At 37.7% G+C, this 27,688-nt stretch overlaps 3 protein-coding genes and 1 non-coding gene across 7 annotated transcripts; 2 read left to right on the top strand and 2 right to left on the bottom strand.

Moving 5' to 3' along the window:
• Nucleotides 1-2,026: 2,026 nt before the first annotated feature.
• LOC142164725 (uncharacterized) lies at nucleotides 2,027-2,491 on the bottom strand. The gene has a single exon (XM_075223167.1). It carries the CDS (start codon nucleotides 2,489-2,491, stop codon nucleotides 2,027-2,029), a length of 465 nt encoding a protein of 154 aa, XP_075079268.1.
• Nucleotides 2,492-10,298: 7,807 nt separating this feature from the next.
• TRNAL-UAA (transfer RNA leucine (anticodon UAA)) lies at nucleotides 10,299-10,381 on the top strand. Its single transcript has one exon. It is a non-coding gene; the product is annotated as a tRNA-Leu (tRNA).
• Nucleotides 10,382-18,456: 8,075 nt separating this feature from the next.
• Nucleotides 18,457-21,286, top strand: LOC107764312 (magnesium-chelatase subunit ChlI, chloroplastic). 4 transcript variants are annotated; one of them, XM_016582872.2, is made up of 3 exons: nucleotides 18,457-18,695; nucleotides 18,819-18,937; nucleotides 20,095-21,286. In XM_016582872.2, the coding sequence occupies exons 1-3, from the start codon at nucleotides 18,584-18,586 to the stop codon at nucleotides 21,142-21,144; spliced, it is 1,281 nt and encodes a 426-aa protein (XP_016438358.1). In that variant the 5' UTR covers nucleotides 18,457-18,583; the 3' UTR covers nucleotides 21,145-21,286. The 4 variants fall into 4 exon arrangements, with proteins under 4 accessions (XP_016438358.1, XP_075086044.1, XP_075083663.1 ...); XM_075229943.1 differs by having other exon boundaries at nucleotides 18,474-18,659; nucleotides 20,101-21,286; XM_075227562.1 differs by having other exon boundaries at nucleotides 18,474-18,659.
• A 2,383-nt stretch (nucleotides 21,287-23,669) lies between these two features.
• On the bottom strand, nucleotides 23,670-27,283 carry LOC107764311 (nudix hydrolase 11). Its single transcript, XM_016582871.2, has 4 exons — nucleotides 26,901-27,283; nucleotides 26,025-26,167; nucleotides 24,549-24,668; nucleotides 23,670-24,469 (listed from the first exon to the last, which is right to left on the bottom strand). Exons 1-4 carry the CDS (start codon nucleotides 27,226-27,228, stop codon nucleotides 24,266-24,268), a joined length of 795 nt encoding a protein of 264 aa, XP_016438357.1. The 5' UTR covers nucleotides 27,229-27,283; the 3' UTR covers nucleotides 23,670-24,265.
• Nucleotides 27,284-27,688: the final 405 nt, after the last annotated feature.

The following is a 27,688-nucleotide window of genomic DNA, read 5'->3' as shown; positions in this document are numbered from 1 at the left end:
CTTGCGATTTTTTTTATAACTAATATCATGTAATGGAGTAATTATGTGTTGGAGAAATAAAAGTATCTTTATTTTTAATATGTGATATCCTGGATTCCCTCCGTTACTCCCAATTATTTCTTTCTTAAATTTCAGCACATGTCTTGTATGTTGGCTTTGTTGCTTCGTACGCTTTTGTTAAAGAAAGTCATATCTTAAGCTAGGAGTGTCAGAATTACAATCTGTTTGTACCGTTAGAAAGAAAACTTAGATACCTAAAATACCTACAAATTTCATGGCAGAACCTTTTTCGGTCTACCAACAGAAAATTCGCGAATTGGATACAACTGCAATGAATTTTCAGATTTGCGTACTTTCGGCGAAAATAATTGTATATTGAGCTAGGAGTATCGGAATTACAATCCGTTTGTGGTGTCAGAGAGTATACTAGAGATATAAAACTCATATAAATTTCGTAACAAAACTCCATTAGGACTATCAACAGAAAATTCACGAAGTCGACTCAACTGTAGTGAATTTTCAGATTTGCGTACTTTCAGCGAAAATAATTATATCTTGAGCTAGGAGTATCGGGGTTACAATCCGTTTGTGGTGTCAGAAAGTTGACTCGGAAATCTAAAACTGATATAAATTTCATAACAGAACTCTTTTCGGACTGTCAACAGAAAATTCGCGAAATCGACTCAGCTGTAGTGAATTTCCAGAATTGCGTACCTTCGGCAAAAATAATTGTATCTTGAGCATGGAGTGTCGGAATTGCAATCCGTCCATGCCATTAGAAAGTAAACTCAGAGACCTAAAATATCTATGAATTTCATGGCTGAACTTTTTTCGGTCTACCAGTAAAAAATTCGCGAAGTTGACGCGATTGCAGTGAACTTCCATATTCGCATGCATATAGAAGTCTTTTCGGACTGTCAACAGAAAATTCGCGAAGTCGACTCAACTGCAGTGAATTCCCAGAATTGCGTACCTTCGGCGAAAATAATTGTATCTTGAGCTTGGAGTGTCAGAATTGCAATCCGTCCATGCCGTTAGAAAGTAAACTCAGAGACCTAAAATATCTACAAATTTCATGGCAGAACTTTTTTCGGTCTACCAACAGAAAATTTGCGAAGTTGGCGCGACTGCCGTGAACTTCCATATTCACATGCATATAGAAGTCTTTGCGGCATAAGACCTTCTGGATTAGTCAAAGTTCCAGATCATGTATTGCTTGACCCTTTGGAACCCAAATTAGAAATTTCATAGTTAGGCTACATGATTAGGGAACAATTCACATTAGATTCAACTACGCAAAGCTTTATGATAGAATCATGTCTTGAAGAAATGAAGCGAACTTGGAAAGGCCTTAAAGACAAGATAGGGACAATCTTTCTCGTCATTTGTTTTTATGACTTAGATTCTTCATATAGGACAAAGTATAAATATCTTCATCCTTTTAGTCTCTTGACAATGATGTATTAGATCCTTGTAGCATTGAAGCAATGAAATGTCCATTTTGGCTCGACACAAATTTCCTTCTTTCTTTATACAATATACGCCTATTTGAGTAATCAACGTGATGCTTCAGCTCGAATTTTGATGATTACGTCACGTTGAAACACACTTTTTTAAGCTTATGCGACTGAACTTAGAATGAAACTCTAAGTTGCCTACGTACCCCGGTGAAGAGGATCAAGTCATAACGTAGTTCAAAATAGGTTATTTTTTTATGTCCTAACTTTTGCCTCGGCCGCCTCTTTCGAGATTTTTAACCTATCGGACTCCTTTTTTGGGTGTCGTTCGCAGTTTAGGCTCGTGCGGGCCAGGATCATTGCAACATGCAGTTCAGACTCTTGCGTTAAGGAGCGTAGCAGCATGCGGTTTAGGTTCATGCATTAAGGAGCTTCATGACTTGCAGTTTAGGCTCGTGCGTCGAGGAGCGTAGCAACATGCAGTTTAGGCTCGTGCATTAAGAAGCTTCATGACTTTCAGTTTAGGCTTGTGTGTCGAGGAGCGTTTATTCTTCAAGGATAATACCTCTTCAAAATTTCCCGTTGATAGGGCCAATTCTCATGCCATCTGTATTAACTAACTTGTAAGCTCCACTTGAATAGGCTTCTTGCACAACATATGGACCATCCCACTTTGAAGTGAATTTGCCCCCAGATTTGCAAGAGGTGATAATAGGTCTTCTTACTGCAAGAACTTGATCTCCAACTTGGAAGGACCTTAAGCGAACCTTTTTGTTGAAAGTACGAGAAAGACGAGCTTGATAACATTCAAGGCTTTGTTGAGCTTCTAGCCTTTTTTCATCAAGGGACTCAAGTTCTTCAAGGCACGGACGAGCGTTTTCTTTTTTAGTAAGACCTTCTTGGATAGCGAGTCGCAAGGACGGTATTTGATGCTCAAGAGGAAGAACTGTTTCAACTCCATAAACAAGAGAACAAGGAGTTGCTTGTGTCGGTGTGCGATGAGTTGTACGATATGCCCACAAAGCTTCTTGCATTCTGTTATGTCAATCTCTTTTAGACTGGGAGACAACCTTCTTTAACAAGTTGCAAAGCGTCATGTTAAATGCTTCGGTTAGTCCATTTGCAATAGCATAATACATTGACGAATTACGTTGCTTGAAGCCAAAAAGTTCACAGATCTTGGCCATCAATTTGTTATCGAACGGTTTGTCATTATCTGTTATTATATAACTAGGAATGCCAAAACAATATATGATGTTCACTCGAATGAAGTTTGCAACATTCTCTTTCTTCACTTCCTTGAGAGAGACGGCCTTGGCCCATTTTGAGAAATAATCCATTGCGGCCAAGATGTATAGATGTCCTCCAGAAGATTTTGGAAGTGGTCCAACAATATCTAATCCCCAAGCATCAAATGGCCAAGATGCAACAGTAGGGTGTGACATTTCAGGGGGTTGCTATATAAAATTTGCGTGAAACTGGCAAGCCTTGCATCTTCGAGCATAATCTAAGCAATCTTTCACCATTGTCGGACAGTAGTAACCCATCCTCCTAATGTGGAAGTGGAGCTTCGGCCCGGATTGATGTGATCCACAAACCCCAGAGTGTGCCTCTTGAATAGCTTGAGTTGCTTCATCTTCCCCTAAACATCGCAAGAGAACTCCCTCAAATGATCTTCGATACAAAGTGTCTTTGTAGTAAAGGAAGCGAGGGACACGCCGACGAATTTTGGTCTTTCTTCTTGGATCTTCTAGAAGTATCCCATAACATGAGTAGTCGATCATGGTTTGTCGCCAATCAACCTTCACAGTTTCAGTGACGGCTACCTAACGCTCAAGCTTGCTTCTTCATCCTCATTCTCATCTAGCGGCACTATCTATTTTTGGCAGATATTGATTTGTGTTTGGCTGGGAAGAGTCAATGTCGAAGCTGGAGTAGTTAAGGCGTCAGCTTTCTTATTTTCCTTCCTTGGCACATGCTGGAGAGTTATGTTGCCAAGCCATCCAATCAATTTCTGTACATAATCATAATAAGGACACATTTCTGGCCTTTTGACCTCGTAGCTACCTAGCAATTGATTGATCACTAACTCAGAGTCTCCAAAAATATGTAATTGGAGTTGTCTCATATCAACGGCCATCTCAAGCCCAAGTATGAGTGCTTGATATTCTTCAACGTTGTTGGTGCAATGTTGTGTTAAGGTGAAGGAATATGGCAAAACTTCTCCTTGAGAAGTGACAAACACAACACCTGCACCAGCTCCTTCACATGTGCGGCACCATCAAAATACATTTTCCATGGTGGTTGCACTTCGATGACCATCGCATCCTTATTAGGTAGTTCATCAGTCAACTCCCAATCATCAAGAATTGGATGATCTGCCAAGAAATCTGCTAAAGCTTGTCCTTTCACAGCTTTTTGTGGGATATACACAATCTTGAATTGTTGAAATTGGAGGTACCACCTTGCTAATCGATCATTGAGACGGATTTTGACATAACAAACTTGATCGGGTTCACCCTTGAGACGAGACGGATGACATGAGCTTGAAAGTAGTGCTTTAGCTTTTGAATTACAAAAACCAACACCAGACACAACTTTTCGATCGGAGAATACTTCAGATCATTTGGGGTCATCATCCTACTCAAGTAGTAGAAGGAATTTTCTTTACTTATACCATTTTCTTGGGCCACAAGGGCTCTAACTGATCTTTCTTGTATAGGGGCTGCCAGAACCGGAGGTCTCATCAAGTAGGATTTGATGCTCTAGAATGCGTTGCTACAATCTTGGTCCCATTCAAAAGGTACACCTTTCTTCATGAGACGGCTAAAAGGTTGGCACTTCCCTACTAGATTTGAGATGAATCTTCTCTGGTACGCCAATTTTCCTTGTAGACTTTTCAGTTCATGTATATTTCTAGGCTCGGGCATCTTCAAGATTGCATCAACTTTGGCTTGATCTATATCAATCCCTCGATGTCGAACAATGAAGCCAAGGAATTTTCCAGAAGTAACTCCAAAGGCACATTTCAACGGGTTCATTCTAAGTTGATATCTCTGGAGTTGTTCGAGCACCATTCTTAAGTCTTGCAAGTGGTCTCCTTTCTTTCTTGATTTCACCACTAAATCATCCACATAGCATTCCACATTCTTGTGGAGGACGTCATCAAAGATATTTTGCATTGCCCTTTGATATGTGGCGCCAGTATTCTTCAAACCAAAAAGCATTACTTTGTAGCAATAAATGCCTTTATGAGTGCGAAATGCAGTAAGCTCTTCATCTTTTGGTGCCATACATATTTGATTGTAGCCAGATGATCCATCCATGAAAGACATCGCCTCATATCCGGTGGTGGCATCAATCATAAGCTCTGGAATGGGGAGCAAAAATTCGTCCTTAGGGCAAGCATTATTGAGGTCTCTAAAATCGACATAAACTCAAATTTGGCCATTCTTCTTCTTCATAGGAACAATGCTTGAAATCCATGTAGGATATTTAACCTCCCGAATGAAACCAGCTTCGATGAGTTTATTGACCTCGGCTTCGATTGATGGGATCAATTTTGGCTTGAAGCATCTTTGGGCTTGCTTAACAGGACGAGCTCCTTTCTTGACCGCGAGATGATGAACTGCTACTTTAGGATCTAAACTAGGCATCTCTTTGTAGCTCCAAGCAAAGACATCTCTATATTCTTCGAGTAGTTCCACATAAGTGTTTTCTTCATCTGTGGTTAATAGGGTGCTTACATAGGTGGGCCTGGAGTCTTCTACAGTGCCAAGGTTGACTTCTTTCAATGCATCAACAGTCATTTTAATTCCTTCTTTTAGTTCCGCAGGAGCGTCCTTGACATCTTCATCTTCTTGAGGATCACTATCATTAAAAGATATATGGCCACACCAAGAGGCATCTCCCAAATTTTCGTTGATTTTCCTTAGGAATGAAGTGTGTTGCTCCTCATTCGCAGTAATGTGATATGAAGATCCTACACTTTCTTCATCTTCTTCAAGCTCTCTAGTATGGACCACTGTGCGAGTCTTCACTTTGAGTACCTCTCCGTATGAAATCAAAAGTTTTGGTTGTCGCCTCATTCTAGAAAGGATCGGGCTTTGACACTCTTTAGAGATACTTTGGACTCTAGATGGCAAAGGTCTTTTTATTGTTTCATAATTTCTTTGGGACTTGTTCTTCTTCTTTTTCAATGGCCCCAACCTCTCAAATACAAAAGTTCTTGTAGTTGGTTCTCCAAGTCGATCAAAGACAGAAGGCCTTTTATTAGGATCAGTGGGTTCATCTTCCATCGTGATATAGTTAATACTTGCTCTTCTAATGGAGATGTGAACTGGTGGGGGTTGTGTGTAACCTAGACCCTCACGTGATTGCTTGACCACATGCTCCTTATCCTTCATCGTGTTTGCTTTCCTAGTAGCTTCAGGTGGGAGCTTCCCTAGCTTAGATGGTTCATTGGGATCATATCCAGCCTTTGCGAACAACTTGTAAGCATTCGGATCAAAACCTTCATTTGTGCGTTTCGTGGGGAGTGCCTTATTTTGAGGCATGTTAGGGGCCACAAAATTTTCTAGTAGTTTTGAAGATAACTTTATGGTATCAATCTTCTTGATAGGAAGGGTTAATTCTCTTAGTGCACTTTTCTGGAGAGATTGATGATTCTCCTTCATCTTTCTTCACTTTTGGGACGTAACGAAATAAAGGAGCTATTTTCTTGCCTGCAATTGCAACATTCTTTTTATGAGTTTTAGAGACTTGGCATACTTCTATTGTAACATTATCTTCACCAGAAGCTACTTCATCCCTTTTGGACACGATATTATCACATTTGGCCTTCGTGATGTCATCAACTTTTACTCCCTTCATGATGTGGTTCTTCAAGTAGAACTTTGCATCAACGAAGTATACCTCGGCTTCTACGAACGGCATGTCGTCAGCAACTATCTTCTTTTCGACTCCATCTTTATTATATTTTAACAATGGTAGTAAGTTGATGGGACAACTTTGTTCTCGTGTATCCACGGCCTGCCCAACCACAAATTGTATGAAGTCTTTGCATCAATCATATGCATCCATGCAGTTGATTGCATATCTCCCATGGTGATTTCCAACTTGATAGCTCTTATGGCCCTTTGTCCTTCTTGATTGAATCCTTGAATCATCAGTCAACTTTCAGAAAGTTCTTCAGTTGAGATGTCGAGATCTTTCATTATGCGAATGGGAAGAATGTTAAATGCAAATCCATCATCTATCAAGATTCTGTTTATCATCCTCTCGAGCACATAACCCACCATAAATAAAAGGGCGATTGTGTGGTGTCTCACCAAGTAGGAGATCATCTTCAGTGAAGATAATTTTTGTATTACAGACATCTGCTTCTTGGAAGGAGGACTCAACAAGACTATTAGACAGTGATGGAGAGAGTGTTGACTTGACTTCATTCTTTTCCTCTTCTTCTTTATCAGCATTACAGCACAAGGCCTTATCATCATCGTCAGAAATCCTCATGCGAAACCAACTCGGCAAAAATTCTCCCAAAGTCACTGGGTGGCGTGGCTTTTGGTGATGGTATGTCTCTATCTCTACCTTCTTTGGGTTCTTAACAATTTGTAGCTTCTTTAGTCTTCTCACCATCTTATTCCTCGTAGGTTGCTTCGTTGATCCTTTTTGCAAACTCAATTTATGGCATCTTCGACGAGTCACCAGGCTCCATCCTTCTTTATCAAGTTGATCAACTCGGATTTTGTTATCCTCCAACAATTCTTAATTTTCATTCCCTTCACAGGTGCATATCTCAATCGGATCGAATGAGCCAAAGGTAATGAACACATGGTTTGTGCTTGCCTTCTCATCTTCGAGCTCGATCTTATTTTAACAAGCCAAATCCATTACTTTGTCCTTGAAAACAAAGCACTTCTCAAGAGGGTGACCTACAAGCCGATGGTATTTGTAGTAATTCGGGTCATTGCTTTTTCTAGCTTCATCTGGCTGCTTCATATCTGGCAGCTTAATAAGCTTTAACTCGAGGAGTTCTTCAAATATTGCAGGCACATCGGAGTCTAGAAATGGGTACTCCTTTTCTTGCATCTTTTTGAGAGTCAACTTCCGATTTGCATTGTCTTGAGAGGAAGTTGTTTTCATACTCTGTTTCTTGCTCACCTTGGTAGTAAACTTCAAAGGAGAGGCATTGATGTTCATGGATTCTTTGCTTTCATTATTGGGTACGAACTTGCTCCATTTCTTGACTTCTTGCTTATCCCTTCCCTTGCAAAGTTCATCGATGGGCAGCCCTTCATTTCCCCGCAGAAGCCATGCTCAACTCCATTCATGAGCACGGGTGGCAAGTTCTTCAAATGTCCTGGGCTTAATTCCTTGCAAGATGTAACGAAGTGCCCAATGCATTCCTTGGATGCACATCTCTATGCCAGAAGCTTCGTGTAGCCTATCTTTGCAGTTAAGGCTTGAATTCCTCCATCGATTGATAAAGTCAATAACTGGTTTATCTTTTCGTTGGCGAGTGTTCATAAGTTCCACCATGCTCACAGTATGCCTCGTACTATAAAAGCGATTGAGAAACTCTTGCTCCAATTGGTCCCAAATATCAATGGATCCAGCCTCGAGGTCGGTGTACCAATCAAAAGCATTCCCCTTTAGTGAGCGAACGAACTGCTTGACAAGGTAATCTCCATAAGTCCCTGCATTGTTGCATGTCTCAACAAAGTGCGCGACATGTTGCTTTGGATTTCCCTTGCCGTCGAACTGCTGAAATTTGGGAGGTTGATAGCCGGCAGGCATCTTCAAGCTATCGATTCTTGCAGTATATGGCTTTGTGTACGTGAGAGAAGATTTTGAAGCGACCTCATACTTATCCTTGATAGTTCCCATAATGAATTCCTTCAATTGTTCAATAGAAATTGATCCTTCGGAGGAGACATGAAGTTCTTTGGCGGATGACACTTGTTTTGTTAGAGGATCAGCCTTCTCGTGGACTTCAGGAAGCTTTCCAGGTGCATGACTTGATTCCCCATCTATCATGTTTTCAACTATGCCTGTCAATTTTGCGATACAGACATCTTAATCTTGAGCATACTTTGTTAAGCCATCAATCGCCTTTGTCAGGTTTGCGAGTTGCTCCTCCATTGTCGAAGTGTTAGTCATCATTGCCTCCATGATTATTGCAGATGATGAAGAATAACCGAGACTTTCCCACGGATTGAACTCAGTTTGGAACATGTCATGTGGCGAGATTGGCGTAGAGCCAACACTTAAAACTTCATCATCAGGTTGGGTAAGCTGACTCTTGGTATTGTATAAAGTAAGTTGAGCAAGAGCTTTCTGCACAACTTCTGCAATATTATCTCCTCTCTCTGACTTGCTAGCAGAGGACTTTTCTTCTTCAAATGATGAAGATCTCAAAGCATGAATTGGTGCAGAAGACACTTGGAGTGATTGTTGTCCCAAGACACTCGCCTTGCTCCAGGTGATTGGCCCAAGACTCCCCATAGTAACGTTTAGGATACTTTCAACGTCAGAAGAAAACTTGGAGACAGTAACTTTTGAGTCAATCTTCTTTGAAGCCATCTTAGTGATCTTGAATGTTGAGAGTTGAGAAGAGATGAGAGGTAGAGATAGTCCCACTGGGCGTGCCAAAATTTGTAACAATTAAATTTCGCTCCTAAAAAATAATAATCAAGACAAGAAATATAGAGACAAATATTATATTCGATTTTAAGTGATGGGGTTATAATCTCTAAAATATCTCTAAATCTAAAGAGATATAGTCCTCTAATTCTTCTCTTCACGAATGATGGTTCAAGAGCTTGAGAGCTTGATCTTGAACTTGACGGATTTCAGATTTGTAGTACGTCACGAACAATTTGAAGGTCATCACGAACCAGGATTTGGTGTTGGGTTTTCACGAACGAAAGATTTGAAGCCGCCCGCCTATGATTTGAGTTCGCCTTTGGAGTTTGACCACAGACGACGATTGCAGATATGGATGGAGACCTCGATGCTACTCTTCAGAGCTTCTGCTTGTCCCTTAGCCTTCTCCTTTGACCCCTTTATATAGGTGTGGGTGGAGTAATCTCCAAGAAAACCCTAGTGGATTATTGAGCTTGAGGCTTATGGGCCAACCCATTTGATAGAAGATCAATTGACGGGCTAGCCCAATAATATATTGGACCTTTATTTAAATCAATTTTAATTGGATTTAAATAACAAACCTAATTATACCATTCCATGTTACTTAATTGGACCAATATATATTTAATTTGTGGTAAAATCCAAATTTCTTATGGATTTAAATTTGACAAAATTTTAATTGTCTACACCCATTAAGTTGGATAAGATGTGATAAAATTGCGAATTCAAACCCATAAAATTTAAATCATGGATTTGCTTCTATCTCAGCCTATGATGAAAGGTTTTAATTAGCTCTCTTGGACCATGCTTAAGGATTTAAAGGGGACTATGTCCACAGAATAAACAGAGAAATGGTCGGCAATTAGTGGTGAATGCATGATTTTCAGATTTTAAAAATAAAAGAAAGTAAACATGCAAAAAAATCTAAGGGGAATTAATATCTAATATACATATACAAATAAATAGAAAAAATTAACCTTATATATACAATGTAATTTTCAACGACCTTATAAGTAAACATGCCGACGATGACTTTGATAAAAAGTGTATTGCAACAAGGCAGCAACTAATTATCAGATTTTTAAAAGAATAGGGATGGAGACTCATTGGTGAGAAGCTTAATTATCATTTGAATAGCTCATTCTGATAGATATTAATGTTATTCATAGCTAAACAAAACTACGCATAAAAGCTGGTTTGCCCGAGAGGTTAAGGGGGAAGACTTAAGATCTTCTGCACATAAGTGCGCATGGGTTCGAACCCCATAGCCAGCATTTTACATTTACTTTTAAATGATTTTCCTCTCACAAAACTAAGGTGCTGTGCAAACTCAATTTATGTGGCATTGTCTATTTTTTGAGATTCAAATTATGTAATTTGACCTTTTAAACATGAGAAAAATTATTACTTCTAGCGTTTTTTTGTATAGTTTTAGAAATTTGAATTTAAAAAATCTTGAGTTTTTGTAATCAAATTAACTTCAAATATAAATCAATTGATTCTTGAAAAGCAAAGATATCATATAAATTGAGACGGAGGGAGTAATACGAAAAAAAAAGAAGATGAAGTATGTTTTAAATGACCTTTCAAATGCACAAAACCTAACAGGGATTGTGAGATGCATATAGCATCTGAACATCAGACATGCAAATTCGGGATAAGAACAAAGATTGAATATTACCGTCCTCCTTTATTGAATATTATCCAAATAAATTAATGTATTTCATACAGCAAATGATTTTAGCTATATATCTTGTCAAGTTCATATATTTTGAAGGTTATTTAACTAGATTAACAATCATACGTGGAGTATAAAAAAGATTTGTAAACCCTGTCGCCAATTCATCTAATATTCCTCGGAATTTAAATATTGAGATTTCATAAAGACTTAAAGTAATATACTAATATTGCCAATGAATCCTTAAAATATAAAAAAAGTTATTCCAAAAGTTTATGTTTAATTTTGCCAATGAGCTCTAGACGTAAATTGTTTCTTTTAAACTTGTGATCTCTGATCGTGAGTGACTTGTACTTTTATGAATTAGTTTTATTTCATGTAATAAAAATAAACTGCATATTCTGGATTTGAAATTAACAAACAGGGGATAAAATAAGGGTGTCTTTCTAGTATAGAAAATTAATTTAGTTAAAAACTAATTGTTTTTGACTTGTAGAGTTCATTGGAAATGGTCGTGTAAAGCCAAAATGAAAATTTAGGGACTTGAGTTATGTCTCCTGTATCGTGCATTTTACTTGCACAGATTAGAACTGGAGAAAATTAATACAAAGGCAACATTAGTACATGTACTATACTAATAAGAAAATTGTAATTTCCCGCCCAAGAATCTAGGTTGAGATGATTCGAGCATGTGAAGAAGAGAGACATAGATGCACCAGTCGGGAGGTGTGAGGGGTTGTCTATGGCTGGTCTCCGAAGAGGAAGGAGAAGGCCTGAGAAGTATTGGGGAGAGATTATTAGGCAAACTGATAGAATCTGAATTTGGATGAGAAATTTAACCCTAGTTCTAGAGGATTTTGGGAGTAGAGAAGAAGAAGAATGATTTCATTTCATAATGAACTATTACAGTATTGTTCTTCCTTTAACAGTATTTAACCACTTACTAACACTCACGTGTCTCTCACACGTGTGTGTTGTCTAAAATACCCCCTCCTATATCTATCTTTAATCCTCAATACTCCCCCTCAAGTTGGAGAGTGGAAGATGTCTAATACCCCAAGCTTGGATACTAACGAAGAATATTGTGCAGCTGTCAGTCCTTTTGTCAGAAGGTCTGCTACTTGCAAGGAAGAAGAAACATAGCATGGAGCTATACGTCCAGTCTTGATCTTTTCTTTTACAAAATGACAGTCTATCTCAACATGCTTTGTAGGCTCGTAAAATATTGGATTCCCAACTATTTGTATTGCTGCCTTGTTGTTGCAGAATAGAGAAACAGTTTTAGACACATTAATCCTCAAGTCTTCTAATAGTCCTGTTAACCATATGATTTCTACAGTTGCAGCAGCCATACTTCTGTACTCAGCTTCTACTAAGCTCCTGCTCACTGTAGGTTGCTTCTTTGATTTCCATGATATCAAAGAATTACCTAGTTTCACAACATAGTCTGTCACATATCTCCTTGTATTGAGGCATGATGCCCAATCTGAATCACAGTATGTACTAAGATGATCAATGGCTCCTGCTTCCATCAATAACCCCATGCCTGGAGCTCCTTTAATATACCTTATCACTCTCAATGTTGCCTCCATATGTGACTGTTTGGGCTTTTGCATGAATTGACTTAAAGTTTGCACTGCAAAGCTTATGTCAGGCCTGGTGATAGTCAGGTATAACAGCCTCCCTATTAACTTTGATATGTTGAATTATCCTTTAACTCTGAGTCTCCTATCTTCCCAATACATGTATCATACTCCGTTATCAGTTTTTGATTCAACTCTATAGGAGTTGCAACTAGTTTTGCACCACTTAAGCCTACCTCTGAAATTAACTCCAGAGCATACTTCCTTTGATTGAGTAAAATCCCCTTTTTTGACTTTGAGACCTCAATTCCTAGAAAATATCTTAATTGGCCTAAGTCCTTAACATTGAACTTGCTATGCAGAATTGTCTTAGCATCATTAACTAAGTTGGAATAGCTTCCAATAATCATTAAATCATCCACATATACTAGTATAATGACCAGCTCTCCTCGTTGTTGCTTTGTGAATAAGGAGTGATCAAAGGCACTCTGTTTGTAACCACTCTGAACAAGTGCATCAGTGAGCTTTATGTTCCATTGTCTGGATGCTTGTTTGAGACCATACAAAGATTTTATAAGGCTGCATACTTTCAACTCCCCTGCTTATGGAACCCCTGAGGCAACTGCATATAGACTTTCTCATAGAGATCTCCTTGTAGGAAGGCATTGCTAACATCCATTTGATATAAAAGCCAGCCCTTGGCAGCAGCTATGCTGATAATGGTACTGACTGTGACCATTTTTGCTACAGGGAAAAATATGTCATGGTAGTCCAACCCTTCCTTTTAATTATAACCTTTTACAACCAGCCTAGTTTTGTATCTGTGTACCTCTCCATTAGCCTTGTATTTAATTTTATATACCCATTTCGACCTAATTGTCTGCTTCCCAACTGGTAAGTCCACTATCTCCCAAGTATTGTTATCCTCAAGGGCTTGGATCTCCTGTTGCATAGCTGTAACCCATCTGCTATCAGTGGAAGCCTGCTGAAAAATAGTAGGTTCAACTTCAGCTGAGAAAGCCTACAAATATGCTTGATAACCTGCTTCGAGATTAGCATAAGTCAGGGTGTTAGACAATGGATATAAGCAATGACCAGAAAACTTCTTAGTGGTTTGATAGTCTTTTAGCCAAACTGGAGGTTTTAAGGTTCTAGTGGTCTTCCTGGAAGCTTGAGTATTAGTAGGTTCAAGCATGCTGGTGTCAAGAACAATAATGATCTCTAGTTCAGTGTTTGGGATTAAGCTCAACTGAGGTATTTTGCACTTCATGCTCAATATCAACTGCTTCTATATTTTGGGTTGTATGGTCAATCTCTAGTACTTCTGTAGTAGGTGTACTAGTATCTCCTATGGCTAGAGTGGTGTCTGTAGGTTGAGTATGAGTATCTGTGGGTATAGGTAATGGGCAATCAAGTTGTAGTGGTATAGATACTGGTGTGGAAAAGTGGTCTTCTGAAGTGGTTTCATTTTGCTTGAAAAGAAAGATGTGTTCTCTAAAGCTGGCATCTCTACTTACAAAGATAGTTTTAGTTTCTAAATCAAACAATCTATATCTCTTTTGAACTTCTAAGAACCCTATGAGGACTGATTTTCTTACCCTCTTTATAGACTTGTCTCCTTTTGGTAGATTGCTAGCAAAGCATAAACAATCAAACACCTTCAAATGGTCAATAGCAGGTTGTTTGTTATACAAAACTTCATAAGGAGACTTTCCTTGTAATAGAGATGTAAACCACTTGTTGATCAGATAGACAGTTGTTTTGATGCAGTCTCCCCAAAACCTGCTAGGCACAGAACTTTGAAAGTTTAATACGCTGGCTACTTCAAGTGTATGCCTGTGTTTCCTTTCTACCACCCCATTCTGTTGGGGTGTGTAAGGACAACCGCTTTGATGCACAATGCCTAAAGATACTAATAACTCATTACAGCTGGAATTAAAAACTCTTTCCCATTATCAGACCTCAATATTTTCACATTCATGCCAAACTGAGTCTTTACCATTATAAGGAAGTCTTTCAACACTGTTACAACTTCAAATTTAGACTGCAATAAGCACACCCAGGTATACCTACTAAAATCATCCACAATCGTAAGAAAATAATATTTTCTATCATATGTAGGTAGTTTTTGAGGACCCCAAACATCAAGATGAATAAGCTGAAAGATACATGCAGTTTTGCTGCTACTAAGAGAAAATTTCAATTTACTTTGCTTAGCTAAAGGACACACTTCACAGTTATGTTGCAAAGTATCTACTACTTTATTTTTCAAGGCAGAAATGTACTTCATTGCTATTATTGATGGATGTCCTAATCTCATGTGCTAAAGGTTGCATTCATCAATCTTCTTGGTAACCAATGCTGCTACAGGCTTGTCTCTCCATTTGAGTAAATAAAGTCCATAGTCCTTTCTACCAATTCCCATCACTTTCCCATTGTAAAGCCCCTGCAATACACAAAAATCAGGGAAGAATAAGGCACAACACCTCAACTCCTTGGTTAATTTGGAGACTGACAACAGATTAAACTTAAAATCTGGGATATATAACACATCATTTAGTTCACAACCTCCTAGAATAGAAGCATTTCCTTTGTATGTTACTAAACATTTGGTACCTGTTGGAACCTGCACCTTATGATTCCTTTGTTGCTTAATGTTCTCTAAATTAGATAAAATCTCCCTATGACATGTAATATGATGGGATGCTCCTACATCTATTATTCATTCACAAAAAGATGCATTGGATAGCAATGTGGTTATACCTGCCATAAGTGTATGATTATCACCTGCAGGTGTTTTGTTCAGAAGCTCCAATATCTGCTTGTACTGACTTTCAGTAAAAAACTATCCCAATTATTGGCCTTGAGAAGAACTTATAGTCTCTTCTGCTATCATGGTAGCATAAGATCTGTTTCCTTAGCCCTGTTGTTTCTTCTTGCTCTTAAAATCAGGAGGATACCCTATAATTTTGTAACAGTTTTCTTTGAGGTGTCCTTTATATCCACAATGTTCACAAATAATCCCAATCTTTTAGTCTTATACCCTTGATTCTATCCTGCCATCATAGTCAAGGGCTCCCTATTTACTTCAGCACACTTAGCTCACGTTGGCTTTCCTCTTGAATAACCAAAGCATAAGCCTGGTTTACAGTCAATACTGGTGTCTTAAGCAATATCCGACTTCTTACTTGACTATATCTTTCATTAAGCCCAACTAGGAATAGCAGTAAACGTAAATTTTTAAATTGCTCAATGAAAGGCCTAGTCTCTTCATAGTCATAACCAGGTGCTGGAACTAGTAAATCAATTTCATCCCAAAGATCTTTAATTTTTGTATAGTAGGAAGTTACAGAGTCAGTACCCTGCTTCAATGATCCAATTTTATCCACAAAAGATAAAAATGAGTAAGATTAGATTTATCAAACCTCTCTTTGAACTCGTTCTATACTATTTTTGCATTTGATGCATAATTGATACTCGCTATAATTCTGCAAATACTGTGCGTCCTATCCATGACAGAACAACTGCATTACATCTTTCCTATTGAATCGCCAATTCTCCTTTGTAAGAGCTTTTCAAGTAGGTTCCTTCTATGAACCCTAGCTTGTTCTTCAAAAAAATTGCCATCCGCACTGATCTACTCGTGTGACAATAATTTTCAGACCCGGTGAGCTTAATATCGTGCAATGCAACTCCAGGCATGTATGTAGATGTTAAAAATAGAGGATGATTGTGATCAATTTGAAGACTCACCATTTCTCATATTTCTCCCATGGTTGACTGAATTGAAGCTTCTAACACTGTTCGATGTTAAGATCTTACAGATTTTTGTCACAATCGCAATGACCCGCTCTGATACCATGATAGAATGTGAATTTGGATGAGAAATTTAACCCTAGTTCTAGAGGAATCTGGGAATAAAAAAGAAGAAGAGGAGGAAAGATTTCATTTCATAATGAACTATTACAACATTGTTCTTCCTTTAACAGTATTTAACCACTTAACTAACACTCACGTGTCTCTCATATGTGTGTGTGTGTATTGTCTAAAATACCCCCTTATATATCTATCTTTAATCCTCAATACAGACCATGTCATTGCTTCAGCTTACCGAGGATATGACTCATGATAGGAAGGTGTTGGAGGTCGAGGATTAAGGTTGTAGGCTGACAGTTAGTAGTGTGCTTATCCTAGGCCTACCAGTATTACTAAGACTATTTTTGTATTCTCTTAGTCATGTTGCTTCATTATTACATGTTGTGTTTGTTGTTGTTGTTGTTGTTGTTGTTGTTGTTGTTGTTGTTGTTGTATCATTCACGCCCGTCACCATAATGCATTGTTGTCACCTTTGTTTACTACTTGGCTGCTTTATTTAATTTCTACTATTTCTTGAGCCGAGGGTTTATCGGAAACAACATCTTTATCTTTATAAGGTAGGAGTAGAGGTGGCAAAATGGTTAAAATAAAATATTTATCTACTCATATTATCCATCAAAAAATGGGTTGGATAATGAACCATTTAAAAACGAGTCGAATATGGATAAAGAACCATATTATCCACTTAGAAAATGATTACCCAAATGGATAACCAATGGATAACTAATGTGTTTAACTTTTATATTTGTAAAGCCTAAAATTGGAATTCCTCAAGTTTGGAAGACTAGGAGTTCTCTCATAAGTGATCATATTTAAGAAGCCATGGATAATATGAATATCCATATTATCCGCCGGATAAACCCGTTTTTATCCATCTCAAATATGGGTTGGGTCAGATAATTTATCCGTTTTGACCCGCTCATATCCGACCCAACCCGCCATTTGCCACCCTAGGTAGGAGTAAGGTCTGCGTACACACTACCCTCTCCAGACCTCATTTATGTGATTAAAGTGGGTTTGTTGTTGTTGTAATTTTCCATCCAAGTGCGAGCAATAATTAGACAAAATTATACTTCACACAGTGACATGCCTATGATAAATGCGAGTAAATAAAAAAAAAATCTGGTAAATCATGAAATCAATGGCAGAAATTAAAAAAATAAATAGAAAAAGAAAAATGCTTTTTTTAGAAGGTAGTAAAATTTTGGTAACCAAATGAGGTGCTCCCGCCTTGACTCTGGCTGATTTACTCAAGTAGCCACTTTTTTGGTCTTGTATTTAGAAATTGATAACTTGTTCAAAATTAAACCCGTGTCCTGAATCCTGTAGTTTTGATAAATTTCAGACTAGATGACCGCTTTCAAGTTTCACTGGTCTGATTTTGAAAAAGTGATCAACTTCCAAATACAGGGATCAACTTGTAAATGCAGGGCCTCAAAAGTGTGAAAATAGCACGGTCTAGTCAATTTTCGGATTGGTTAGTCAGCATTTATAAAGTTATTAAAAATAACCATTATTTTGCTGAAGCACAAAAAGTTTCAGCATCATATCCGGGATTATGGAGTTTCTGTGTATAAACTTTCAGCATATTATGTTAGAACTCCAGCACACGGAAAGTTCCAGCATAATATGTTGGACTATGGAGCTCCTGCATATAAACACCCGGCATATTATATTAGAACTCCAGCACATTATGAAACTTTAGCATATTATGCTGGAAGCTCATATGTAAAAAATTCGAACTCCAGCATAATATGTTGGAATATTTTAGAATTTTTAAGGTGTTTTTGTTCAGATTTATCTTTACATGAAAAAGTAGCTATATTTCGGTCTTTTAAAACTGTGATTATTTTTCAATTACCAGTTGTAAATCAGGCTATTTTTTTTAATTTTTTTCCCTCAAAAGTGATTGGAAAAATGACACGGTATAGCCGCTGTAAAAATAATAGCCGAAAAAATATATAAAATTTGTATATTTTTTTGTGTATATATATTATATATTTATGTTATATACAAAAATTATATAAATTTTATATATTTTTTCAACTAACAAATGTGAATAATTTTTAGCGCGGGCTAAAAGTGATCACCTTGCGTAAATATCACCTTTGCCTCTTTTTTCTTGGCCCAAATGCTAAATTATCTGTAGCCCACGAACTCAATGGATCATAGGCTACAGAAAAGTATGACCCGGAAATCTATCGTCTTATCCAGACAAAATACAACTCAAGCCAGTAATTAGTAGTGAGTGAGTAGTGACCAACACACCGATGCCAAGTATCAAAGCTCAAGAACCCAAAATTCTTCTTCTTCTTCTTCACTGAAAAATTCTAAACAAAATGGCTTCACTACTAGGAACTTCCTCTTCAGCAGCAGCTGCAATATTAGCTTCTACACCCTTGTCTTCTCGCTCCTGTAAGCCTGCCGTTTTCTCCCTCTTCCCTTCTTCAGGTATAACCAATCACAATGTAGTTTGCACAAATTCTATACGTACAGTTCAATAATTTTAAAGCTAAGTTTTCTTGTACTATGAATCTGGGTTCTTGGAATTTGATGGGTACTTTGTTATTGCAGGGCAGAGTCAAGGGAGGAAGTTTTATGGAGGGATTAGAGTCCCAGTTAAGAAAGGGAGGTCCCAATTCCATGTGGCAATTTCAAATGTTGCGACGGAAATCAACCCTGCTCAAGAACAGGTACTGTTTTTCTACATTTCGGTATTTTGGGATATGGTAATTTCATTGGGGAAGATTTGTATATAATAAATAGTGTGAGATGTTGGGTTTTTGGTTGTGGAGCAACGGTAAAGTTGTCTCTGTCTAACCTAGGTCACGGGTTCCAGCCGTGAAATGGAACCCGTGAAATCAACCATTGATCCTTGCATTAGGGTGGGCTGCCTGCATCATACCCTTTGGGTGCAGTCTTCTCCGGACCGTGTGTGAATACGAGAGTCCGAAATCTAAGTTGAGGGTATGAAATGAAATGGCAATCTAAGTTGAGGATATGAAATGAAATGGCTGCAACATTGCGAGAGAGCTAGTTAATTTGTTTTCTCGAGTAGCTAGAAAGATTATTAAAATGCATATAAGTTGTTTGTTGAAATGTTCTTGGACCCAATTGTGATGCTTCTTGGATGTGAGTATATTTCCTATGTCTCATATTATATGAGATGTTTATTTGACTTGTACAGTATATTAGCGATGGTGGAAATGAATATTATACTAATGGTTGAAAATAAGTTTGATGGAAAAAACATGGCATTGAAGGTTAGAAGTTCGGATATTTTAATGAATTTGAATTCTTGAAAGTTGTAAAATTTCTATTGAAATGGAGTGATCTCAAAAACATGTTTGGACGTTCATTTTATGTGTTTTAGAATAGACTCTCCGTTTCATTTTATGTGTTTTAGTTGGATTGAGCACGAAGTTTAAAAATGTAAAGAAGACTTTTGAATCTCGCAGTCTTAATCTAAATGTTTGTATAATGTAACAAAGATAACATTTAAATCTTGTGGTCTGAACTTGGCATGTCATTCCTATAATGAGTGTCATTAAGAAAAAAATAGGAATAGTGGAACTAAAGATTTACAGTACTGAATATAGAAAGATGGTAGTATTTTTTTAAACAAACTAAAAAGGAAAATTAAAAACATATATTGAAATGGAGGGAGTATTAAATTTGAGGACAAGGATGAATATATAAAGTTCAAAATAGTTTATTAGGTTCAGATTAGAAAGTTCTAACATTTGGGGAAACTGATTTATTTGCAAGGCAATGTATTCTCAACCCGTTTTTATTTATTGGGTTACGACACGAAGTATATTTATAAACTCACCTACTTTGCGATTTTAAGGGTCAGAAACTTGCTGAGGAGAGCCAGAGACCGGTGTATCCATTTGCAGCTATAGTGGGACAAGATGAAATGAAGTTATGTCTTTTGCTGAATGTAATTGATCCAAAGATTGGAGGTGTGATGATAATGGGTGATAGAGGAACCGGGAAGTCCACCACGGTTAGATCTTTGGTAGATTTACTTCCTGAAATCAAAGTTATTTCTGGTGATCCGTTCAATTCAGATCCAGATGACCAAGAAGTAATGAGTGCAGAAGTCCGTGACAAATTGAGGAGCGGACAGCAGCTTCCTATATCTCGTACCAAAATCAACATGGTTGATTTACCGCTAGGTGCTACTGAGGACAGGGTGTGTGGCACAATCGACATTGAGAAAGCTCTTACTGAGGGTGTGAAGGCTTTCGAGCCTGGTCTTCTTGCTAAAGCTAACAGAGGAATACTTTATGTCGATGAGGTTAATCTTTTGGATGACCATTTAGTAGATGTTCTTTTGGATTCTGCAGCATCGGGATGGAACACTGTTGAAAGAGAGGGGATATCAATCTCACATCCGGCCCGATTTATCCTTATTGGTTCAGGTAATCCTGAAGAAGGAGAACTTAGGCCACAACTTCTTGATCGATTTGGAATGCATGCCCAAGTGGGGACCGTGAGAGATGCAGAGCTGAGAGTGAAGATCGTTGAGGAAAGAGCTCGTTTTGATAAGAACCCCAAGGAATTCCGTGAGTCATACAAGGCAGAGCAAGAAAAGCTCCAGAATCAAATCGACTCAGCTAGGAACGCTCTTTCTGCTGTTACAATCGATCATGATCTTCGAGTTAAAATCTCTAAGGTCTGTGCAGAACTAAATGTCGATGGATTGAGAGGTGATATAGTCACTAACAGGGCAGCACGAGCGTTGGCTGCACTAAAAGGAAGAGATAAGGTAACTCCGGAAGATATCGCCACTGTCATTCCCAACTGCTTAAGACACAGGCTGAGGAAGGATCCGTTGGAATCTATTGACTCGGGTGTACTTGTTGTTGAGAAATTTTATGAGGTTTTCGCCTAAGCTGTTTTATAGAGTGAGATACTTATTTTTGGCTTTATTTTCCATTCATAAATCATCTAAAGATTTGACAATTGTAACACTAGACTTTTGCTTAATTTTGGCTTTGTACTGTGCTTAAGAAATGGGTTCAGAATTACCTGTAGCCAGTTGTATTTGGTTATGACTGCTTTATTTCTGAAATGCTTCATTTTTGTTCTATAGCAGCTACTATAATTCCATTAGTTCAGTCATTATTAGACATCCAAAAAAGAAGAAAGGGAAGGAAAGGGAGAATGATATAAATACCAGATATATTTGGTAACTGAGGTTTGCTCAGTTGGTAAAAAGCACCTCCACCCACGACCGTTAGGCTCTGGGTTCGAGTCACGCTGGAGGGGAAGTGTGGAAACACTATAGATCCTTCTAATTTGGGAGGAGTTTTAAAAAAAAAAAAAAAACCCAGATATATTGCACTTGTTTCAGATTGCTTTTAGATTTAAGTTGAAGCGAACTTATATTATGCACCAGAAAAGGAAGAAGGCAATGTATTCTTTCCCAAGCAAAACAAATTCAAAGAGATGCCCCGGGGTTCAGCGGTAAGAATTCAGCGCGTGATATGTAGGTTAGGCCAATGATTCGATTTTGAATTCTTCCGCTAACAAAACACTTTTATTTAGGTGGAGAATAGTATAGGAGGGGATCATTATCCATCGTGTTTTGAATTGTGCCCTAGTAGACCATCGGAGATTCTTGGTTATCCAAAAAAAATAATTGTGTGTTATATACAAAAAGATATACAAATTTTACACACTTTTGCGGCTACCAGATGTAAATAGTTTGATCTTTGCCCAAAAATAAATCTCTACAGATTTTTCTCTTAAGGTTGAACTTGAATGTCTGATTCATCTAATTGTTCATTTTACCAATTGCAAGTCAATAGTTTACTTGTTTGCAGATTTTAGGACTTGGACCAGGTCTAATAATAAATTCATAATCTATTTTGAAATTGATCCAAATCTAATTTAGCCGAAAGTATATTAAACATTTAATTGTTAAAATTAAACGTTGACATGCCTAAAAACAACAAAGATGTTTGTCATAATTTTACTCAATACTTGGTTAAATGATTATTTTTAAAGAAGAATTGTATAGCGATAATAAATATGGCATATTGTATAAAATTACTGTACTTACATTGACATGCTAAACATTTAAGGGGTCGTTTGGTTGGAATACGATTTATACCGGGATAAGTTATGTCGGTATAAGTTATATTGGGATAAGTTATGCTGGGATTAGTTATGTTGGGATTGTTGTTTATTCATTGTTTGGTATGTTGTATTAAGAATGACAATTGCATAATTTCTAAGAAGGTATAAGTTATACCGGTGCTAATTACCCCACCTTCTATAAGGTATAAGTTATCCCAGTATTAAAATTAACACCGGAATAACTTATAGCTGGTTTGCTAACCAAACAGAGTATTAAGGTGGTATTAAATTTTTATATCATCCTTATACATTCTTATACCTCATACCAAACGACCCCTAAGTCTACAACTTCTAAATACAAATTTCCCTTTGTAATGTATTACGTCACCTTTAATAGGTTCATTATGTATTACTTTTTTTTTTTAAAGAGGGGAAATCCGCAGCCGCTACAACCTCTGCCACAGCCTCTACCCTTTGGGTGAGCACTCGGTATTACTTTGGGTAAACCTCCCCCTGTGTAATAGCCTGCAAACCACACAGAGGATGTAAACCGAACTAGGCAAAAACTGTGCGACGGGCTCAATCCCAGAAGGCTCAATCCCATGTATTACTTAGTTGTTAGTTTATATCTGTAATGTACAACTAATTCTTATACCGAGAATGTTATTATCTATAGTACAACAACAACAACAATAACAAACTCAGTGTAATCACACGAGTGGGTTTGGAAAGGATGGGATGTATGTAGCCTTACTCCTATCCTAAAAAGGCAGAAAACCTCTCTTTGATAGACCATCGATCGAGGAAAAGATGAGAAGAGTAACGGCGACAAACAGTAACAACAGAAAGAAGTCTATATTGAGATGTCAGATGAGATATTTTTGTACATTTGCCATTGAATTTTGTCCACTTATTAATGATCTTTTATATGTTTCAACCTATTCTGGATATACAAAAATGGCATAAACAAAAAGACCCTTCTTCAACAATATCCACATTATTGACTCAAATTCGGAGCACAATCAGTGGAAAAGTCGAGGTGCTTGCAAGTTGTCCTAGATATCAACGTCATGAAAACAAAAGACTACATCGTATATGGTTTCTTCAAGAAATCAAACTTCAGCCTGGCCAATAACTAGCCCGGTAAAGTTAATGATACATAGCAACATCAACAAACCACAAGCGGGGTCTGGGAAGGGTAGTTTGTACGCAGACCTTACCCCTATCTTGAGGGTAGAGAGGCTGTTTCGGATAGACTTCCGGCTCAAGGAAAGATGAAAAGAAAGCAGTAACAACAAACTAATAAGAAAATAAAGCGAAAGGAACAATATGTAATAGTTAATGATACATAGCATCAAAAGGAAAGTGTTTTCTTTTGATGAATAAGGCTATGATTAGTAACACTGAATAGTTATACAACTGTATTTCGATGGAAATGTGGAACCATTGTACAACATATAATACTTTCCACTATCAATCTTGCTACTATGCTAAGAGCTGCTACACTGAGAGCAATGGCTATAGTAGAAAAGGGCAACCCAGTGCACTAAGCTTCCGCTATGGGCGGGGTCTGGGGAAGGGCCGGATCATAAAGGCCTATTGTACGTAGTCTTACCCTGCATTTCTGCAAGAGGCTGTTTCCACGGCTCGAACCCGTGACCTCATGGTCACATGACAACAACTTTGCCAGTTACGGCAAGGCTTCCCTTCGACTATAATAGGATACATGTATTTTTAATTTGCTTCACTTCATTTTGAAGGAACCATTCTGTGTGTTCAAGATTGAAAGGACAGTTTTTGGGAGAGATTTGGCAATAGCATGTTTATTGGCGACTCAACAATAACAACAAACCCAGTATAGTCCCAAGTGGGGTCTGGGAAGCGTAGTGTATACACAGACCTTACCCCTATCTTGAAGGTAGAGAGGTTGTTTATCGGCGACTCCTATTCCAAAATTTAGGCCTTCGTTCTTGAAAATCAGGGGGGCGCTGGTACACAATTGATGCAGCTTTAATCAAAATTCCAGCAGTTAAAGCCCATATTATATACTTCTCATTCTCTGTTTCATGATCAAAGAAATGAAGTACATATTCATCTCCCATGTATTCACGCTCTTGTTCTCTTCGATTTTCATCCTAATATCAACCAATATACTGGTAAGAACAACTGAAGACGAAACCTGTAAAGTAAAAGGGAGTTTTTAGACTTACTTACCTTAAGAAACATTTCTAAAGGTGCATCAAATATTGCTGCCACTTCTGCAGTATTTATAACTGGCTTGAATGCGTTCCGGTCCCAAAGTATGCCCACAACAGGAACCACTGTAATTCCTTTCTGAAGAAGAAAAGAAATGCCAATTTGAGATGGCAAAATCATAGTAATTTTGTTACATCACCACTATAGAAGAATATAACTGTGATATAACGTAACAGATTTCGTAGAGTATCTGTGTCCCCAGAAATGAAGAAGACTAAATAGCTTGCTTCGAAATTTTCTACCTACAATTATTCTTCGATACCAGCAAGCATTGATCTTAAGCGCCAACAATACCATATCAAGAAAACTACTCCAAATAGAACTCAATAAAATTGAGCAGAAACATTCAGCTAAAATAACTTTTCTTATACAACCGTCGCTCCTCGTGTTTAATGTGAGTGCTCACAAACCACCCTTCAATTAAGAACTATTTTCTTCTATCAAAGTAAACAAGACATTGTTTTGACCAATTTACAATGTAATGGCTGCTGTGTGATGTTGAAGTGAGTATGAAATTCAGGCCTTATCAGTTAATACTCGAAGACTTTATACAAAATACATCTTCAAGTTTCTGTAGTATGGAGTTTCAATAATCCTTTTCGGTTTTTGGATGGCACCCAAGCCTAGCGATCAAATGAAGTTGGATGAGAACCATGAGCTCTCAGACTCAAATACTACTCCCTCCGTTCCAATTTATGTGAACATGTTTGACTGTGCTCAGAGTTTAAGAAAAAATGAAGATTTTTGGAAATTGTGATTCTAAACAAGTCAAAAAGGGATCCAGAGTATTTGTGTGGTTAAAAAATCTTCACATTAAGGGTAGAATTGGATGTTTAAGCTAAATTGTTTCCTAATTTAGAAAGGAATCATTTTTTTTGGAACAGATCAAAAAAGAAATAGGTTCACATAAATTGGAACGGAGAGAGTAGATGATTTTATTCTATCTGCCTAAGCCTTGGTGGGCATAGTCACCCAACAACTGTGCTGGTGAAGGGTAGCAAATAACTAATATAATAGTCAAGATGCGTGCAAGCTGATCCAGACACCACTGTTATAAAAATAATGTGCATGTCATATCTGATATTGCACAATGCTCTCAAGAACTGGGAGAGCCGAGGGTCTATCGAAAACCTCTCTACCATCACAATACAGGGGTAAAATTTGCGCACACACTACCCTCCACAGACATACTTGTGAGATTATACTGGATATATTATTGTTGTTGTTGCTCTCAAGAACTGATGAGTTAGTACCATTTTACGACTATTCTTTTCTTCTTGTTACTGGTCTTGGTAATACATATGATCTGTGAAACGAATTGATTTCTTCACCTTCTATACAAGAAGATGAAGATGCCATTGGACTCCAAACCTGTTTCTAATGGTCAGCGGCATGAGCATAAAAGAATAGCCTCAATGAAGACAGATGCAGTACCTTGTTGGTAAAGGATTCAAGAACAGCGACGACATCTACAAGTGAACGGTCTAATCCAATCTCCTCCTCGGCCTCCCTCAATGCTGTCTCAATGTCATTGGCATCACCTTCTTCAACTTTCCCACCCGGCAAAGCAACTTCACCTAAAAACAACATATTGAGATAATTAATGGCTTTTAGAATACATTTGATCCAAAACTTAGAATCAATACTCTAGCTTTGGTGAACAGATTTATCCGACATCTATGTTTGTGTGATGTAGTAGTAGGGTAGCAGGTGAATATAGTCCGTTCACCAACCAGGCCAGACACCACTATTAAAACTTTATAAATGATACTTCATTTGTATCATTTTATATAACGGTGTTTGACTAGACATACAAAAACGCAACCTGGTATACAAAGCATCCCGCATTCACCCGGGGTCCAGGAAAGGGCTGCACCTCCGGGGGTGTGGATGCTTCCACAGCTCGAACCAATAACCTATAGATACACGGAGACGATTTTACCGTTGCTGCAAGGTTCCCGTTCCACAAAGACTAGGCATATAATTTATTATCACACAAAAACTAAAACACCCTTACAGCTGACGGTTGTTTGACTAGGGATATAATTTACTTAAAAAAAACACAAAAACTAATCCACCCTTACAGCTATAGTTTTAAGAAGAAAAAAAAATACACACTTAACATAGCCTAAAACACTCTAAGAACTTGTGGTTTCATGGCTATAAGAGCATAACATTAAGGTAAAATGTAAAGTTTAAATTTGAAGACTAATATTTTTTAACAAATTAAGAAGGAAAGAGTGTCATAAAAAGGGGAAACAGAGTTTAATAACCAAAATAAAAATAAAAATTGGGCAATCAAATAGTTACCAGAATGTGTAGACAGAGTGGAAGCTCTTTTAGTGAGAATTACACGAAGATGGCCTTTTTGGTCTTCAAATAAACATACTAAAACGGAAGCCCTATCGGATTTGACTCTTCTTGAATTATTAGCTATTGGGTCTGTCCCAAATTCTGATTTCAATTCTTGTTCTTTGGAAACAACCTCATTTACTGTACATTCTTGAAATCTTGGACTTTGATTTTGAACGCGGGCATTGGTGCTGTTGGAAGAGTTATTCAAAGGATGATTATAAATACGAAGCCTTTCAGCTAATTTCACGAGACTGTCTGATCTATGAAAGTTATGAGATGCCATTGGTATTGAGAAAGAGAAAGGAGATTTGAGATTTTGCTAAAGTTTTAAAAAGTCTAATTGGGTCCTGGATTTTTGGGGAGTCCGGAACCAAAATGTGGTTCTTTTGAACTCAAACTACACAAATATGTGGTAAAAAAAATTATATTTTATATATAGCGCCATAATACTTGGCGCTATTACACTTACAGTAACGACACCATTAATGTATAGCGCCAGGTATTGTAGCGCTATACTGTAAAATCTGACACGCCCAGGTATAGCGTCACAATACCTGGCGCTATACATACATCATTAATGTATAGCGCCAGGTATAGTGGCGCTATACTTCTTTTTCTGGCCCCGCCAATAATTCCTGACTTCAATAATTCAAAAGCGCATAGTGCCAACTTTTTGGGGCATTGTACCTATATAAAAAAAAATCCCGGCTAGCCATTTCCTATATAAAGAGGTTAGGATTGTA

Source organism: Nicotiana tabacum, chromosome 1 (genome assembly GCF_000715075.1).
Source record: "Nicotiana tabacum cultivar K326 chromosome 1, ASM71507v2, whole genome shotgun sequence".
Lineage (NCBI taxonomy): Eukaryota > Viridiplantae > Streptophyta > Magnoliopsida > Solanales > Solanaceae > Nicotiana > Nicotiana tabacum.
Note: the sequence above shows the minus strand (reverse complement) of the source record. Positions and strands in the feature narration are given on the sequence as shown.

Coding starts and splice junctions, on each gene's coding strand:
- LOC107764311 (XM_016582871.2), bottom strand. CDS start 27,228: ATGGCATCTCATAACTTTCATAGATCAGACAGTCTCGTGAAATTAGCT. Junction 26,168..26,900: donor CACTCTGTCTACACATTCTG/GTAACTATTTGA, acceptor TGTTGTTTTTAG/GTGAAGTTGCTTTGCCGGGT. Junction 24,669..26,024: donor TTGAATCCTTTACCAACAAG/GTACTGCATCTG, acceptor TTTCTTCTTCAG/AAAGGAATTACAGTGGTTCC.
- LOC107764312 (XM_016582872.2), top strand. CDS start 18,584: ATGGCTTCACTACTAGGAACTTCCTCTTCAGCAGCAGCTGCAATATTA. Junction 18,696..18,818: donor CTCCCTCTTCCCTTCTTCAG/GTATAACCAATC, acceptor TTGTTATTGCAG/GGCAGAGTCAAGGGAGGAAG. Junction 18,938..20,094: donor TCAACCCTGCTCAAGAACAG/GTACTGTTTTTC, acceptor TGCGATTTTAAG/GGTCAGAAACTTGCTGAGGA.
- LOC142164725 (XM_075223167.1), bottom strand. CDS start 2,491: ATGCAAGAAGCTTTGTGGGCATATCGTACAACTCATCGCACACCGACA.